The 15,580-nt window shown below is 51.2% G+C and overlaps 9 protein-coding genes and 1 non-coding gene across 10 annotated transcripts; 4 read left to right on the top strand and 6 right to left on the bottom strand.

Annotated features, from left to right (window-relative positions):
* Positions 1–657: 657 nt before the first annotated feature.
* VTN49DRAFT_3705 (uncharacterized protein) lies at positions 658–2,771 on the top strand (the record flags this gene model as incomplete). The annotated part of the gene is made up of 11 exons (XM_069411570.1): positions 658–671; positions 731–919; positions 975–1,010; positions 1,060–1,157; positions 1,207–1,376; positions 1,426–1,506; positions 1,557–1,664; positions 1,711–1,830; positions 1,881–2,255; positions 2,307–2,483; positions 2,535–2,771. The coding sequence occupies 11 exons, from the start codon at positions 658–660 to the stop codon at positions 2,769–2,771; spliced, it is 1,605 nt and encodes a 534-aa protein (XP_069268175.1).
* Positions 2,772–2,853: 82 nt separating this feature from the next.
* On the bottom strand, positions 2,854–3,310 carry VTN49DRAFT_3704 (uncharacterized protein; the record flags this gene model as incomplete). The annotated part of the gene is made up of 3 exons (XM_069411569.1): positions 2,854–2,971; positions 3,023–3,187; positions 3,246–3,310. 3 exons carry the CDS (start codon positions 3,308–3,310, stop codon positions 2,854–2,856), a joined length of 348 nt encoding a protein of 115 aa, XP_069268174.1.
* Positions 3,311–3,656: 346 nt separating this feature from the next.
* VTN49DRAFT_3703 (uncharacterized protein) lies at positions 3,657–6,172 on the top strand (the record flags this gene model as incomplete). Its single annotated transcript, XM_069411568.1, has 2 exons — positions 3,657–3,785; positions 3,848–6,172. The coding sequence occupies 2 exons, from the start codon at positions 3,657–3,659 to the stop codon at positions 6,170–6,172; spliced, it is 2,454 nt and encodes an 817-aa protein (XP_069268173.1).
* A 247-nt stretch (positions 6,173–6,419) lies between these two features.
* On the bottom strand, positions 6,420–7,339 carry VTN49DRAFT_3702 (uncharacterized protein; the record flags this gene model as incomplete). Its single annotated transcript, XM_069411567.1, has 2 exons — positions 6,420–7,138; positions 7,225–7,339. 2 exons carry the CDS (start codon positions 7,337–7,339, stop codon positions 6,420–6,422), a joined length of 834 nt encoding a protein of 277 aa, XP_069268172.1.
* Positions 7,340–7,616: 277 nt separating this feature from the next.
* VTN49DRAFT_3701 (uncharacterized protein) lies at positions 7,617–9,046 on the top strand (the record flags this gene model as incomplete). The annotated part of the gene is made up of 2 exons (XM_069411566.1): positions 7,617–7,667; positions 7,724–9,046. The coding sequence occupies 2 exons, from the start codon at positions 7,617–7,619 to the stop codon at positions 9,044–9,046; spliced, it is 1,374 nt and encodes a 457-aa protein (XP_069268171.1).
* A 329-nt stretch (positions 9,047–9,375) lies between these two features.
* VTN49DRAFT_t48 lies at positions 9,376–9,449 on the bottom strand. The gene has a single exon. It is a non-coding gene; the product is annotated as a tRNA-Ile (tRNA).
* A 196-nt stretch (positions 9,450–9,645) lies between these two features.
* VTN49DRAFT_3700 (uncharacterized protein) lies at positions 9,646–11,187 on the bottom strand (the record flags this gene model as incomplete). Its single annotated transcript, XM_069411565.1, has 9 exons — positions 9,646–9,794; positions 9,848–10,147; positions 10,204–10,374; positions 10,427–10,530; positions 10,584–10,591; positions 10,642–10,669; positions 10,718–10,749; positions 10,805–11,047; positions 11,113–11,187. The coding sequence occupies 9 exons, from the start codon at positions 11,185–11,187 to the stop codon at positions 9,646–9,648; spliced, it is 1,110 nt and encodes a 369-aa protein (XP_069268170.1).
* Positions 11,188–11,489: 302 nt separating this feature from the next.
* VTN49DRAFT_3699 (uncharacterized protein) lies at positions 11,490–12,681 on the top strand (the record flags this gene model as incomplete). The annotated part of the gene is made up of 4 exons (XM_069411562.1): positions 11,490–11,533; positions 11,593–11,843; positions 11,897–12,049; positions 12,101–12,681. 4 exons carry the CDS (start codon positions 11,490–11,492, stop codon positions 12,679–12,681), a joined length of 1,029 nt encoding a protein of 342 aa, XP_069268169.1.
* Positions 12,682–12,744: 63 nt separating this feature from the next.
* On the bottom strand, positions 12,745–13,495 carry VTN49DRAFT_3698 (uncharacterized protein; the record flags this gene model as incomplete). Its single annotated transcript, XM_069411561.1, has 3 exons — positions 12,745–12,842; positions 12,895–12,963; positions 13,027–13,495. 3 exons carry the CDS (start codon positions 13,493–13,495, stop codon positions 12,745–12,747), a joined length of 636 nt encoding a protein of 211 aa, XP_069268168.1.
* A 448-nt stretch (positions 13,496–13,943) lies between these two features.
* Positions 13,944–15,492, bottom strand: VTN49DRAFT_3697 (uncharacterized protein; the record flags this gene model as incomplete). Its single annotated transcript, XM_069411560.1, has 10 exons — positions 13,944–13,977; positions 14,033–14,202; positions 14,277–14,526; positions 14,582–14,722; positions 14,778–14,815; positions 14,879–14,901; positions 14,966–15,127; positions 15,189–15,274; positions 15,344–15,375; positions 15,433–15,492. The coding sequence occupies 10 exons, from the start codon at positions 15,490–15,492 to the stop codon at positions 13,944–13,946; spliced, it is 996 nt and encodes a 331-aa protein (XP_069268167.1).
* Positions 15,493–15,580: the final 88 nt, after the last annotated feature.

Below are 15,580 nucleotides of genomic sequence, written 5' to 3'. Positions count from 1 at the left end.
CGGTCGTCAAATGGCCCTTGACGATTCGTAGTTTCCGCTCCGCAGGGTCCGAACGACAGGGTTATTTCGAAGGGGAATCCGGACTGCAAACACGTGAAGCCGTCAATGCGGCAAAAGAAGTAGAAAATTCCCCTCAAGAAAAAGACAGACCCGGTGTCAAGGCCTGCCTGGAATGAATTGGAGATGCTGGACAGGACTGGACAAAAATTATGACAGCGCCGAAGCTTTTTGCAGACGCCAGAGGCAGGTGTTTGCATTGTTTGTTTGAGATGCCAAGGCCGATGACCCCAGAGCACCTGCTTCATGACGAGGAGCATCCCAGCTCCTATCCGTCATATATTAATGCTCTATCGGCTGCCGGCGGGCAGTTGATGAATATTGTCGTTCAGATAGATTGCATGATATCAAGTATTGTATGAATACATTGCTGTGCGCGGACTTGACGCCCGCTGCATGTCAGATTCTCCGACCTTAAGTTCTCCGTACACTGATTTGTCTTAACTGCACGTTATCACCACGATCATTTGAGTCACGCCCATATATACCTATCTTGTACTCTCCAGCTTCATTCCCTTCATCGCGCATCTTGGCTTCGGTTTAGAACCGGGTTGGTGTCGAGATCTAGTTCTCAGTTTAGAATATACGACGTGACGAGTCATGGACACACTGCTGTAAGGCTTTCCGAAGCAGTGCCTGAACAATTCATGATCGCTAATTCCAACTTGTGCAGGACGGCCGACGTCGTCGCTAATTCGCCTCGATTCCGGAGAAAGTCCAGTACCTTTGTGGATGCTATCCACGATCTTCCAGAAAGAGCCGAGCTTGCCCCGGCTCAGCTGTACAGTACCGAGTCTGGCCGACTGTTCCACGCTGGCCGCATTGTGATCATCACCGTTGGATTGCCCGCCAGAGGTAAAACGTCAGTCACGCCGAGGCAAAGCTACTAGGATCTGCCTGTTGACTTTCTGCCATAGGCACATTTCGGTCGCTTTAGCGCGATACCTGCGATGGTTAGTGTCATGAATCCGAGTTTGCGGAATTTGGACTGAACCCGTGCAGGCTCGGGGTCAAGACTCGAATCTTTCATTTGGGTGACTACAGACGCGCTACCATTGGGCCTGGGCAGGAAATGCCCCACGACTACTTCTTTGTAAACGGTGAGTCTGTCGAGGTTCAGCCTTCTAGCACGGGCTGACTTGACTGTAGCCTCCGCCTCCTCTGTGTTGCTACGACAAAAGATCGTAAAAAAGTGCAGGGATGACATTCTTCATTTTTTACTGCAAGAAAATGGTCAGATCGCGATCTACGACGCAGTTAACCCTCTTGCTTCGGGACGTCGTTCCCTTGCCAAGGAATTTGCGAAGCATAACATCGAGGTGAGCTGGACAAGCACTGTTGGCGGGGCGACTCTGACACCTCCTACAGACGCTCTTCATCGAATCGATGTGCGATGATCCGAAGATCATCGAAGAGAACGTCCGTCGAGTCAAAATCTCTTCCCCAGATGTAAGGTTCGCTAGTCCTTCGCCGCCTGGCATGATCTGACCGCGCATCAGTACGTTGGATGGAATCCCGACGACGCTGTAAGACACTATCTTGGCCGAATTGCGGCCAGAATTCCGCACTTCGAAACAATGGAGGAAAAGGACCTCAATTACATAAAGGTAAGAGCCAAGGTTTGCACTGAACGGAATCTAACTAACCCAGCAGATGATCAATGCCGGGGAGCGTCTTATCATTAATAATCGGAGTTTTGGCTATCTTTCGCACCGGATTGTGTTTTATTTACTGAACCTCCACATAAAATCACGACACACCTACTTTGCTAGAGTAAGGCAGATCCTAACCAGGGGGTGTGATGTTACTCCTGACACTTTTAGGCTGGTGTCTCGTTGGAATCAGACTCGTATAAAGCGGATGCTTCCCTTTCCCCGCTGGGCGATGAGTACGCAAAGAAGATGACAGACGCGCTGCTCAAGCATCGGGAGCAAGAACGACAAGCGATGATTGAGCAGGGAGACACTGATGCTCAGTTAAAACCACTAACGGTCTGGACATCGACGCGGCGGCGGACAGTGGAAACGGCGAAATATCTGCGCGAAAAGGGATTCACTGTTCGTCAGCGGTCACAGCTGAGTCAACTAAATCCGGGCGTGTGTGAGAAGATGTCCGAAGAAAAAATCCGCCAGGAATATCCCGATGAGGTTGCTAAACACGAACAAGACCCGTATCATCATCGATACCCGCGAGCAGAGGTTGGCTAGCATGACCGTGTGAATGGCTTGATTGTTGCTGACAGTCAATAGTCGTATCATGATTTGGCTGTACGACTTGAACCGATCATTCTGGAGCTCGAACGCGAGCAAAATGACTTGCTTATCATCGCCCACGAGAGTGTCCTACGGGTCCTGTATGGCTACCTCATGGCTTGCAGCACATCTGACATTCCATTCCTGCAATTTCCAAGGGACGAAATCATCGAGGTATGTGTACATGCATTGAATATTGATCTGAGATGTTGCTTACTCGGCCAGATTATTCCGGCGAGCTATCAAAATGAAGCCAAACGAATCCACATCCCAGATCTTCCTCCGGAGATCATTCCGGGTTCCCCTGAGGACATAAAGATCCCCGTGCCACCAAGCGGATACGTGTCACCCATGTCTAGCCTCGGCAGTCCGCCCCGAGGCGCCAATACGCCGCAGAGCGGTTATCGAACGCCTCGAGAGCCCGAACGGCTCAGCCAGCAGCATGCTGAGGACATCGTATGATCACGTTATTCCTTTGCGCAGTTGCTTTATTGCTACGCGAATGTAGCCCCCTTTCGCTGCAGAACATGACAGTTCCGCATCCTTAACCACCGTGTAATGTCGAGACAAACAGGATATTATCTCCCGACTGGATCTCGTAGGCTTCCTCCCCTTCCAGTTCCCAATCGGCATCGTTGATCAACACGAGAATACCAGGCCGACTGAAGAGTCAGCCGAAAGTCGGTAAATCAAAGCGGACATTGGTCACCTACACATGTCCATCCAGCACGAAGAGCTCTTTGCGCGTGTCCTGCATGACGTTGTTCACAAGATACTGAATCAAAAAGGCAATAGTCGGGCTTTTTCCGCTTTCTAGTTTTGCGGGAATGGAGATATCATGTTTGCGCTTGTTCCCGAAAAGCATTTCGAGCCCGCCTCTGTCAAGTTGTTAGGAGCGAGTGATTGAGGGGCACGCGAGGACAGAGGTCACCGTACGTGAATTCAACGACGATTGGCAGGGTCTCTGCCCCTCTCGAAGGAGTTTGAGCAACTGAAGCCATGGCTGACATTACTCTGTTGAAGCAGTCTGTTTGAGGAGAGGAAACCAGAGAACAGCAAGTGGGATGCAATGAAGAATATTATGAATTGATGATTTGAGGGGTAGTTTGAGGATACTGTACTGTAACATATCATACAGTACCGATATTCGTACTGTTGTTAAGTCATAGGTTAAGGGTAATTGTGGATATGCATTGTTATAATACGAGTATCTGTAATGTATTGTCGTATTTTCTGTGAGATGGTAAGGCTTATCGATAAGAGAAATCCTGAATCATTCGAGGTTCCAATCTCAAAACGAATCACAATTGACGAATTTTAACACAGTCGCCGGAGCCCGTCCTCTTCATGGTTTCCGCTTCGTCTGAATATATCAGCGTCGGCGGCAACCGATACCCAGGCGCCGCCGATTGGGACCCCATATGCGGTATTCTCGCATATGGCGCGGATAACAATGTCGCACTATGGAGGCCAGAGGTGGGATTGATATGTCTGTCTGCATTTTGAACAAGCTGCTAACAAGGATACCTCGCATATAGGATGAGTCTAGGCGCGGAGTTCACGCGCTCCTCGTCGGCCATCGAGACACAGTCACGACAATCCGCTTTTTCTCATTCCCTGACAATAAAGAGGTTCGATATTTGATTACTGGCTCGGTGGATCGCTCAATTCGTGTCTGGAGGCCGGATGTTTCGAATCCCAATGGATATGTATGCGCTTGTACACTCGAAGGACATCAAGGAACCATCAATGCGTTCGGGGCGGCAGATGGGACGGAGATTCTCGCATCTGGGGCCGCAGATGGAACCGTTCGGATTTGGAGGTTGACAGTGGACGCTGAAGGCGCTCTTTCGGGAAAACTGTTGCAGACGATTGTCCTGCAGCCCAGATACTTTCCCCTAACGCTTGCGCTCCAGGTTTTGGACGCGGAAAACCCGGCGAAACCTATGGCGTTGGCGGTCGGAGGTACCATGAACCGAATACAAATCTACTCCACGCCGAATACAGTCGACGAAAGCGGGTTCGTATTTGGCGCGAGACTTTCTGGTCATGAGGCCTGGATCAGAGCCCTTGCCTTCACAGCTGATAGGACAGGCTCACCGGGTGATTTAATGCTTGCGTCGGCCAGTCAGGATAAATACATTCGACTCTGGCGAGTGCAGCGGGGAGAAGTAACGCTGGCAGCCCCAAAAGATGACGAGGAGCCGGTTTTGGGCGGCGACGCACCAACGCTAACCAACAAGGCACACACTTTCCAAGCCGCCGGGAAAACGTACTCGGTGACATTTGAGGCACTGCTCTTGGGACATGAAGATTGGATATACACCGCCCGCTGGAACCCGCGATCGGATCAAATGCAGCTTCTCTCTGCCTCGGCCGACAATTCGTTGACAATATGGGAACAGGATCCATATTCGGGGGTATGGGCCGTGAAGGAACGAATGGGTGAGATTAGCGTGCAAAAAGGATCGACAACCGCGACAGGCACGACCGGCGGATTTTGGATTGGGTTATGGTCATCGGACGGGAAGACAGTTGTCAGCCTCTCTCGAACCGGTAGCTGGCGAGCGTGGAAGTATGACGAGGACGCAGATATGTGGTCCCAACACTTGGGGATTAGCGGCCATGTTCGGTCCGTGAATGACCTTCAATGGGAGGCTACGGGAGGTTATCTTCTGACCACCAGTGCCGACCAAACGAGTCGATTGCATGCAAAATGGCGGCGCCCAGATGCGTCTTCATGGCACGAGTTTTCAAGGCCACAGATTCATGGTTATGACCTAAACTGCATCGATTCCCTTGGTCCTGCGCGCTTCATATCGGGGGCAGATGAGAAACTGCTCCGGGTATTCAATGAACCAAAGCCAATTGCACAGCTGCTGTCTAACCTCGCCGGAGTTGCACAGCCGGCAGACGAAGACATGCCCGACGCTGCGAATATTCCGGTTCTAGGGTTGTCGAACAAGGCCATTGGAGAAGATGTGTCATTTGCGGATGAAGATGCGTTGGGGGAACAGAGCGGTGGTGGTCAAGCGGAGCCGGTAGCACCCATATCATTGCCTACACATCAGCCACCGTTGGAAGACCATCTGGCGCGCTATACTCTCTGGCCAGAGCATGAAAAGCTATATGGCCACGGTTACGAGATCTCCGCGGTCGCCGTCAGCCATGACCGCGCCGTGATTGCCACTGCCTGCAAGGCAAGCTCGATCGACCATGCCGTCATTCGACTCTACGACGGCAAGGACTGGCATGAAATCAAGCCGCCGCTAACGGCGCATTCGCTAACCGTCACTTCACTCCGCTTCTCGTCGGACGACAAATATCTACTCAGCGTCGGCCGAGATCGGCAATGGGCTGTCTTTCAGCGGGACGAGGCATCACCGGAAAAGTATACGCTCTTCATGTCGAATCCTCGCGGACACTCGCGGATGATTCTCGACGCGGCGTGGGCTCCGGACCGCTCTCCACCGCTCTTTGCCACGGCGGGCCGTGACAAGAGCGTGAAATTGTGGCAGCTGAAGGACCAGGGGAACGGCAAGCCGACGTTCGAATGTACGTCTACTATCAACCTCCAGAGTCCGGCCACTGCGGTGTCCTTCCACCCTAGTCACGGCCAATCATCTGACTCTATCCTCGCTATTGGTGACGATACAGGCCGGATTTTACTATATAGCGTAGCCTCGTCTTCGTCAGCGGATGCTTTGGAAGTGAAGGAGTTGTCAGTGTTTGAGCCATCCATTTCACCGTCCAAGGCCATCACTCGGCTTGCCTGGCGGCCAGGTTCTGAACAAGACAGGCTGTTACTTGCCGTTGCTAGCGAGGATTGTTCTTTGCGGATCTACGCAGTCGAGGGAGTTTGACCTTGATGTTCGAGTAAAGGAAAAAAAAAAAATTCTTTTCATCCTATATCCATAGACACCAGCACCCACGAGTATTATGTGTTGAAGCTTGAGGCAGGTTGAACAGCCTATGATAATACACTCTATACCCAAACCCGTGCCATAAAACTCCGTAAATGCAGGTAGTTGAAACATGCCGCCCTCGATATCGTTTAGATACATGATCATTCGTTCCAATCATGCGTCGAGTCGTAGCGAGAGTTGTTGTTCATGACCGTTTTTCGTAGCCATATCCCCCAACCCCGTCTTCTGGCCGGGGGTAAGTCTTTGACTGTCCGCTCCTGGAGCCTTCGTTTCGCGGACCACGTTCCTGCAGATCCTGCTTGAGCCAATGGAGCACGAGTTCTCCGAGAAGACTATTATCCGGCGAACGATTGGGTACTTCCTCCTTGAAATCCTCCATACGGCCCCACTGCTTCACCTTGCCCATGTGCATATGCACGAGGTGCGTCGGCCACTGAGCCAGATTATCCAGGATATGCGTCGCATAGACAATGGTACACTCGCGAGTCTCTGTCTCGCGCTTGAGGAACGCCAGGAAGTTACTGCGTGAGAGCAGGTCCAGATCGACCGTGATCTCATCGAGCAGGAGCACCTTCCAGGGACGTAGCAGGCCCATAGCCAATTGCACGCGGCGCCGCTCGCCGTCCGACACGGCGTGCATGCGCCAGCGGAGGTCAATGTCGAGGATCTCCACAAGCTCATCGCGGCGCTCCGGGAAGGCGTCGCCGCCGACGGACTTGAGCAGCGTCGGCACGTCAATGTCCGTGCGCACGATACTGTTCAAAACCCATTCCACGCCTAGGTACGTTACGCCTTCCAGACCTTGCTTGAAAGGGTCGACCCCGCCTATCGAAATGGAGTTGTTTGGTGCCAGGCGCTTGCCGGAGAGAAGACGGAGTAATGTCGTTTTACCGGCTCCATTGGCTGTAGAAATAACAAACCATTCAATTAGCGTTCCCGGATCTCTTGTATATACGGAAGTTGGATGGCCAGATGGCCGGAATATGTACCCCCGATAAGCAATGTTCGACTACCAGCTGGTAGACTCAGCGAGATGTTTTCCAACCCGACAGAGCCGTCGGGGAATTTGTAGGACAGTTGATTCACTTCAATTGTTGGTGACATTGTCGCTGAGAATTGAATTGTTGCAGAGGAGAATTTTCGAAAGCGGGGGTTCAAAGCTTCATATGAGTCACATTTTGTTTTCCCCGCGGAGCAGGGCCGATGATAGTGTAATTTTGACTTGCGACGAAGTTTTTAGGACTTCACTCAACATCAAGTTTTGCAGTTCCAATATGCTGTAACCAGACAGCTCGTTTGCATCCAAAATGCAACGCCGCGCTCTTGCTCGCCCATGCTCAGCCTCTTGCGCTTTGTCAAGCAAATACCTCCAAGGGCAACAATGGAACCCCTCGTGACAATCGTTGGTGCCACGGGCACCGGGAAATCCAAGGTTCGTCAGTATCTTTTTCTGTCATTCTAAATTTCGTTCTGACGAAGAAATTATAGCTGGCAGTAGATCTTGCGACCCGTTTCAACGGTGAGATCATCAATGGCGACGCCATGCAGCTGTATCGCGGCTTGCCCATCATCACGAACAAAATCCCTGTCGATGAGCGGAACGGCATTCCGCACCACCTGATGGACTTTATCGGACTCGAAGAAGAACCGTGGCATATCAACAAGTTTCGGAATGAATGCCTGCAACTGATTCGTGATATACACGCGCGTAGGAAGCTGCCAATTCTCGTTGGGGGTACGCATTACTACACGCAGTCTGTTTTGTTCCACGGGGCGCTCGTTGGTGAAACGATAGGAAGTGAGTCGCCTGAATCCAGCGATGAAGAGGACGATAGTTCTGCGAGGAAAGAAGGCTGGGAGATCCTCGATGCGCCGCCCTCAGTGATGCTGGAGAAACTAAGAGAGGTCGATCCTATCATGGCCGCGCGGTGGCACCCAAACGAGACTCGAAAGATTCGCCGCTCCTTAGAAATCTATCTAAAAACGGGGAAACCCGCTTCGCAGGTCTATGCCGAGCAACATCGTCAGCGCCACAGTCCAAGTGACGGGGACGGTGCTGTGACGGGCAAGTTACGGTTTCCAACTCTAATTCTGTGGGTGCATTCGGAACGGGGGAAACTATATCAGAGGCTGGATGCGCGGGTCGACTCAATGATGGCCAATGGGTTGATTGACGAAGCAAAATCTATGTGGAACTATCTAGAGGAAAGGGAACGACGGGGCAACCCCATCGATACTACCCGCGGTATCTGGGTATCGATAGGCTTCAAAGAGTTAAAACCCTACTTTAATGCGCTAGCCACTGGTGCGGCCGATGCGGAGGACATCAAAGAGTCCTGCGTCAGGTCTATCAAGACGTCCACCCGGCAATACTCCTCGAGGCAGAACAAATGGATCCGCACTAAACTCTGGACTGCGCTGGCCGACAGCCAGGCCAAGTCTCAATTCTTCGTTCTGGACGGGACGGACGTGTCCGCGTGGAACGAAACTGTCTTGGGCCCTTCCGAGCGTCTCGTGCACGCCTTCCTCAACGGCGAACAGCTCCCAGACGCAAAGACTCTATCCTTTCTCGCCCGGGAGACTATCTCCGAACGAGAACGGGAAGAGGCAAAACGCCGGGACTCGGCAGGCCAACATCCTGCCGAGAAGCTGAGGCAAATAACTTGCGACATATGCAAGAAGACAATGACGGGCCAAGAACAATGGGAGATTCATCTGCGGGGCCGTGGCCATCGCCGTGCAGTGGCAGGGATTGAAAGACGAGCGAAGCGAGATGAATATTTCCGACAGAAAGAAACGGCTGGATCATGATAATCTCTTGTATATAACCTCATAGATCTTGGATGTATAGAGTCAATGAGAATGACGCATGCCGCCAATTGATACCACTGCTTATACGGTAGAGGAAATAGTTATATATATATTTTTAGACTGATCCCCAGCGTACTCCGTACAGTTCTTTTCAATAACCACCAGAGGTCTGCCCATCAGTTCCCCCATGAAGAACATTCCACTTCTCAAAGGGTCACTCAGAACAGGACTGGAAAGCTAACAAAAATTTTCCCCCGTCCACAGGCTAGCTGTTTACTAGGTTCAAAACAAGAACGCAAACTAATCAGGTGCAAAAAATGAAAAAAGAATGGTCCCAGAGAGGCTCGAACTCTCGACCTTCGCATTATTAGTACGACGCTCTAACCAACTGAGCTATGGGACCTTCTTGGGATTTACCGGCCCACTTTGCGACTCACGAGCCGATTGGTCGCACGCTCCCATTTGCAAGGGAGAAAAGGTAGGGTCTAGGGTTAGGGCGCCAGCGTCCTGCTGCAATACTGTACATGACTGGTTTCATTCAAAGAATTGCCTGGATACCATGGTTGACGGCAAGTTCAGTGGCAAGGTTTGGCAGTCCATCAAGTTTTCGTTGTTCTCCATTTTATGAATGACGGTGACAAAATACTGCCATGGCCGCCGTCTTCTATCTTGAACACCTCGATATACGGCAACTTCTCTCGTTTTCGAATCCGCCATACCCCCGGTCCGTTTACCACGGTCTTGAGCCCTGTTGCATTCAGTTCAGTTCCAGTTCGAGATCCATGGTTTTATTGAACTTACAATCGAGAAATGCAGCTGTAAAGTTGATACAGATGTTCCCGTCCCAGCTCGCCGTCCGGCTCTTCTTGACCATGCTTGGTATTGTGTGCGTCTCGATTTCTTCGATGCGTAGAAGAATCCCGTTGCGGTCACGGAATCCGATGATAACCTTGGGCACTCCTAGAAGGAAGGATTGAGCCCAGAACTTCAAAAGCTTGTGCTCGTACTTGATCCTGTCTCGGTCGGTGTACAGCTCTGATGTCGTCTTCAGTTCGACCCAGTTGATTGGGTCCTCCTTGCGTGCTGGCTTGCAGTCCCACACTACAAGAGAATGGAATTAGTATACGTCTGCGATGCAGGTTCATGGTGTTAAATACCTGCGTCAACTTCGCCTCCAATGATGAGCTTTGTTTTTCCGAAACCCGTTCGCACAACAGAGCAGTATTGGGCTTTGTTGTTGACGACCTGGTTCGGACGATCTTCAATTTGCTCTCGAGAGACAGCGTCCCATATGTCCGGAATCACGGAAATAGCCTCGAATTTATACCCTGTCTCGTATTAGATGCCTTACCGCTGAGAGGGTAAGGTTGCCAAACTTACCCCAATAAGCCATTAGATCTTGCGACGGCATCCCAGGGGGTGTAGGCTGATTTCGTTGGATCTCCTTTTGCTTGATCTTGTAGGCATTGTTTTCCTCGATGAAGCTATAACGCGTTAGTGCACATTCCTAAATGTAAAGCTCCACCGCAGCACGTACATCGAGCCCTGAAAGAATTGTCAGCAGTTGTCACAGATTCAAGTAGACGAGAACTCACTTGAAAATACGTTGCATTCATCTCGAATCTATCCCCGTCAGCTGACATTCAGTGCCTGGACCGCGCCTACACGAACCCATTCGTGATTTCAAATGGCGCCGTCAGAATCTCAAAGATTGTTAGCAGGCCACGTTGCACAACCCAGCTCAGCCGAACCGCGCACCTTGGTCATCATCCCCCTCCATGTTATCACGTCGGCTTCACATTTGGCGCCATGTTCCTTTTCGTACGCAATGAGCGTCTCCAGAAGCGCGTCGAGATGCTCATCCACAGTGTCGTCAAGCTTTTGGAATGACTCGAACCCTTGATTCAGATCCGCTGGCAATCGCGGAGGATAATAGTAGTTCAATGACGATTCATCCAGGTGCAAATTCCGATCGGCGTCGTAAGAAAAGCACGCGAATTCCTGCAACACAGTATTTTTCTCAGTATTGACGCCACAGCGACAGCAGTCGGGGGAGGTTTTCTTACTCTAGGTCGCCGAATGGCAGCATTGGAGCCCGCAAATCGGTGGACTGGCTGAATATTGAAGACGTGGGAGTTCATGGTCTTGATTGGGCCTCACCGAATCAGCTGCGCGGAATAGATTTAATGGCGCTTTCGTTCATGTCTCGCATATTGATCAATCAAGAGTTCGAGACATAATTGTTTTGCAGAGCTGAAGGCCTCTGTTAGGCGGAGCTTCTCCAGCCAGGAGAGATCGCCGAGGATCGAAAGCTCCAGAGTCGCCGACACCAAACAATCCTGCCCCGCCAAGGATTCCTGATCAGTCTGCAATTATTATTCTCCCTGGGCTCACGAATTCATCACTTCGAGAATTCCTGCTATAGCTCTTGCGCGCTCGAACAATGACCTCCAAAATTGACAAAACCATTGCGCGCCAGCAAGAGAAGTATTTCCCCTCCCGACCCCGTTCTGACAACGCCGCGGCTTGGGCTGACCAACCTTCAGGATTGCTGCAGGATCTTACTATGAAGCCCACCAACAACTTCGTGTCATCGCCGCGCGATATCTAAAGCAATCCAACTACGATGCAGCGGCCGACATTCTGACCGGTGGTGCAAAAGCCCTGCTCCGGGCCGGCTCTCAGCAGGGTGCTGCCGCGAGTGGAGGGGATTTGGCTATCATGCTGGTTGTGGAAGTATACACCAAGGCCGAATGGGAAATTACGGGAGATGATGAAGTATCACGATCGCGCAAGAGTACGCTCCATGCTCTACGAATATATGGTGCCGCGAGCTGACGGTAGTTCCAGAACGACTCATTGAACTACTGCGAGAATTCCCTCCCGATGAGCCTTCCCGGAAGAGATTCATTAGTGAGATGATAGCCTGGAGTGCCAAGTTCGGGCCGTCGGAAAGAGGTGATCCGGATCTACATCATGCGGCTGGCTCTGTGTACGCGGAAGGTACGTTTGTGAGTGGCATTCGTGAGATTTGTGTCTGAGTGTCGTCCCTAGAAAACGAGCCCTACGACGCCGAGAAGCACCTTGCGCTGGGCAGCACGGAGTCTGCGGAGACACTAGCCAAACTGGAGTTCGAATGGTATACCCACGACGAGCCACATACCGCCGCCGTCTATGCTTCCCGTGCGGTTTTCCCATACCTGCTCGTCGGCAACCTCCGGAACGCCAACAAAGCGTTCGCCGTCTTCACATCACGATTGTCTTCTTCCAGTCCGTCGCTCGTGTCTCAAGAGGTCAGCAGCACCAGCTCCGACGTCCGCGTCTATCCGTCCCTTCCGCTGGTCAATTTCATCAGTCTGCTCCTCATCGCCATCCAGCGGGGAAGCGCCGATCTGTTCCGCGACCTCACGAAACAGTACGCGGCGCATATTCAGGAGGTTGGGATCTGGAATGACGCGCTGTCTCGGATAGGAGAGCTGTACTTCGACATCAAGGTCCCGCGACAAGGCAACCCTCTTCTGGATATGATGAACAGCATGCTCTTTGGCGGCGGGCAGGGCAACCAGAGGTCCGGTGCGTCGAATAGGGCCTCATCGAGAAGGGTCGAGGCACCGTCCAGCATGGAGCTAGACTAGCTTTCCTTCGAAATTGCATATATCAATTACCTTGATCCAATACCGGAGGTAAATCGATCAGCACTATATTCGGATGTCATCTTCAGGTTCGAACATCCAGTTATCTTCGTCCAGAGCGGCGACCTTCATTCGTAAACTCTGATGGATCAAATTGAGAATTTCTTGCCATATCTGTTAGCTGTGCCGCAATTACATGCAACAACTTTTACTTACCAGATGGGTCATTACTCAGCTGTCGATTGCGATTTCGATACATCATTTCCACCAAACTGGCCTCCAGTTCTGCCCGCAATCAGCATCACTTCTCTCAAGGAGTGGGCTCAACGGAAGAAGGACGTCACATACTTTCCTTATCCCTCGATCCAAGTTCACCGTCCATTCCTGAGTTTGTCATTCCCGTATTTCCCGAACCGGCGGTGCCCGGCTGGCCATCCTCCATTCCGTCCATGGGGCTCTCATCGCCTTCATCTTCGAGCATTACAGGTGGCAGGGCGGGAATATCCAATTTGTAATTTCCATTCTGATCCCTTGGTACAATCTCGCGACTGTCAAGAGGGCTGGACGCTGTGAGCGACGCTGACACCTCTGCCGTCGTCAAGCCAAAGACAGTCGCTGATGTTGGCCGCTCCGGCTCAGAAACGATCTCTGGGCTTGGCTTTGTTGTGCCAGATCGTTGGTTGAGATTCTGATGGAATAAATTGCGACGAACGGACCCCTGATTCGTGGCAGATTGCGCCTGAGCGCGTGTGTTGTGACTTTTGGAGGGGTTTGAGGCATGGGAATTGTTGACGTTCTGGGCGCGAGAATGCGGCATCTCCGGTGCTGGGCTGGCCGATTGGACGGGTGGTATGATAGATATGATAGATACTTCGTAGTGAGAATAGGTACCTCTAAATCATTATCCCGGTCAAGTCACAGATCATACTTAAGATACCTTGATTCTAAAAGATTCACGCTGGTTCGGAGCTTGAGTTTGCTTGATCTGAAAGCTTCACACAAGCTGCGACTTTTGCGGAAATATTTAAGGATAAATGCAGTACCCTAGTTCACCGTTGGATATACGCCATACCAAACAAGGTAAATACTCAATGTTAACTGCAGTACCTTCTAAGAGTCATTGCCTTGAACTTTACGTCGGTACGTTCCTGGAGCTGGAGCACGGGTACTGTTTATTGCTCATGCGAGTATGACTCCATGATCAGTCTGGATGCGTGAATTATAACGGAAGTTGAACGTATTGTCCAACCCAGATTTCACTTCGGTCAATTCTCGGGACGCTGGCCGTAGACGACATAGCTGCGTGTGCCATCCGTGGTTAGTTACATTATGTCAAAAGCCATGGAGCACTCACAAGTTAAATATCATGTGAATGTCATGTTTGCGGCCGTCGAGGCGGGCCTCGTTAGCAAGAACCATGACTTCCTCCGTGGTCCACTGCTTGTACCGCGTCAAAACGGCCAGGGCTCCGGCCTCGTAGCCGTTCACTTCGGCCTGGGCCTGGTTCCAGGCGCCGAGTTTTCTCTGTGAGGAGAAATGTCAATACTGAATTGCTATTATTTGATTTACTGTTTTGCAGACAACGGGGGGATACTGACAAGGTGAGGGTGCTTTGGCCAGACGCCGTAGGGAATGGGAAACCTCTCCGTGTAGATGTTTATGAAGCCAGTGTCCTTGAACCACTGCTCCAGCTTAACTCCAGGACGGACCTCGTAGCCGGCCTCCTCGAATGCACCTAAGGTTTCATCGTAGTACCGGAGGAGCTTAGTGCCGTTGAGACTGCCGTCTAGAGATATAGGGTAGCCGTCCCAGTCCTGAAATTCAACCCAGCCGCCGGGCTTGACCGATCTGGTTTGCGTTAGAGAGTCAAGAAAGATAAGAGGAAAAAGCCCCGTTGGCATACCGATAACATCGTCTGATCAGCTTTCCATACTCCTTGATAGAGGCGGCCAAATATCGAGCGTGAATAAAGTCAAATTGGCCGTTTCCATATACCCATTCCGACTCGATATCATCCACGAGGAACTTCACGTTCGGAGGGACCCTGTCAAAACTTGTCAGTCGACCGGCCTCACTACGATTTCTGAGGTCAAACTAACAAAGTCGGCTGGATTGGGCTCAAGTCACAACCGATCACCTTAAACAAACGGATCCGGCCTCAGCATTCTGTCTTTTGATCACCACCAATATTATCCATTACCTCAGCCTCGGGGTGTTGGTCCGCTACGATAAACCGATAAGTCGGCCTCCGTATCCTACGTGGGCCAAACCCAGCAAACATGCTTACCAAAATCAATCGCCCATGTACCTGTCCCAGTGCCCAGGTCGATCACTCTCTGCGGATTCTCGATGGGGGCAAGATAGAGTCTCTCTTCCAACACCAGGAGACAAAGTTCGTGCAACATGTCTAGACGGTCATTCTCCGATTCATCGTTGGGGAGCAGATACGCTGAAAGTATCGATCAGTTCATAGATCTCGCTGGTCCGGCAAGGAAACGGTTATTCCCTACACCCATCGCGGTATTTATGATAGCGACGGCCGTTCTCATGACGATACTCGAGAATCGATGAAGTCAATGACGCGGTGTAGAACGATCTACGTCGAACATGCATTAGCATTCTTTCAGGACAGAATTCAGAACATCATGGCGTCGCATCAACGTACTGCACATCGCCATAGGACGAGTCGTTCTCATACTGTGCGAATCAAGTAAGCACTCCACTCTAATGTATTGTAGTGGACAACTATCTTACCGAGGTGTCCACTTCAATGTTGGGCGGAACATTGTTGGTGGTGGTTGTCTCTTCCACCATGGTAGAATAATCCTTTTTTGAATTCCAGAGATATTGAAGCTTGGCCCAGCAGGCGTTCAGCAACCCTAATAATGTATGAAGATTTTGT

This window comes from Thermomyces lanuginosus, assembly GCF_041956635.1.
Source record: "Thermomyces lanuginosus strain ATCC 200065 unplaced genomic scaffold VTN49scaffold_29, whole genome shotgun sequence".
NCBI lineage: Eukaryota > Fungi > Ascomycota > Eurotiomycetes > Eurotiales > Trichocomaceae > Thermomyces > Thermomyces lanuginosus.
Note: the sequence above shows the minus strand (reverse complement) of the source record. Positions and strands in the feature narration are given on the sequence as shown.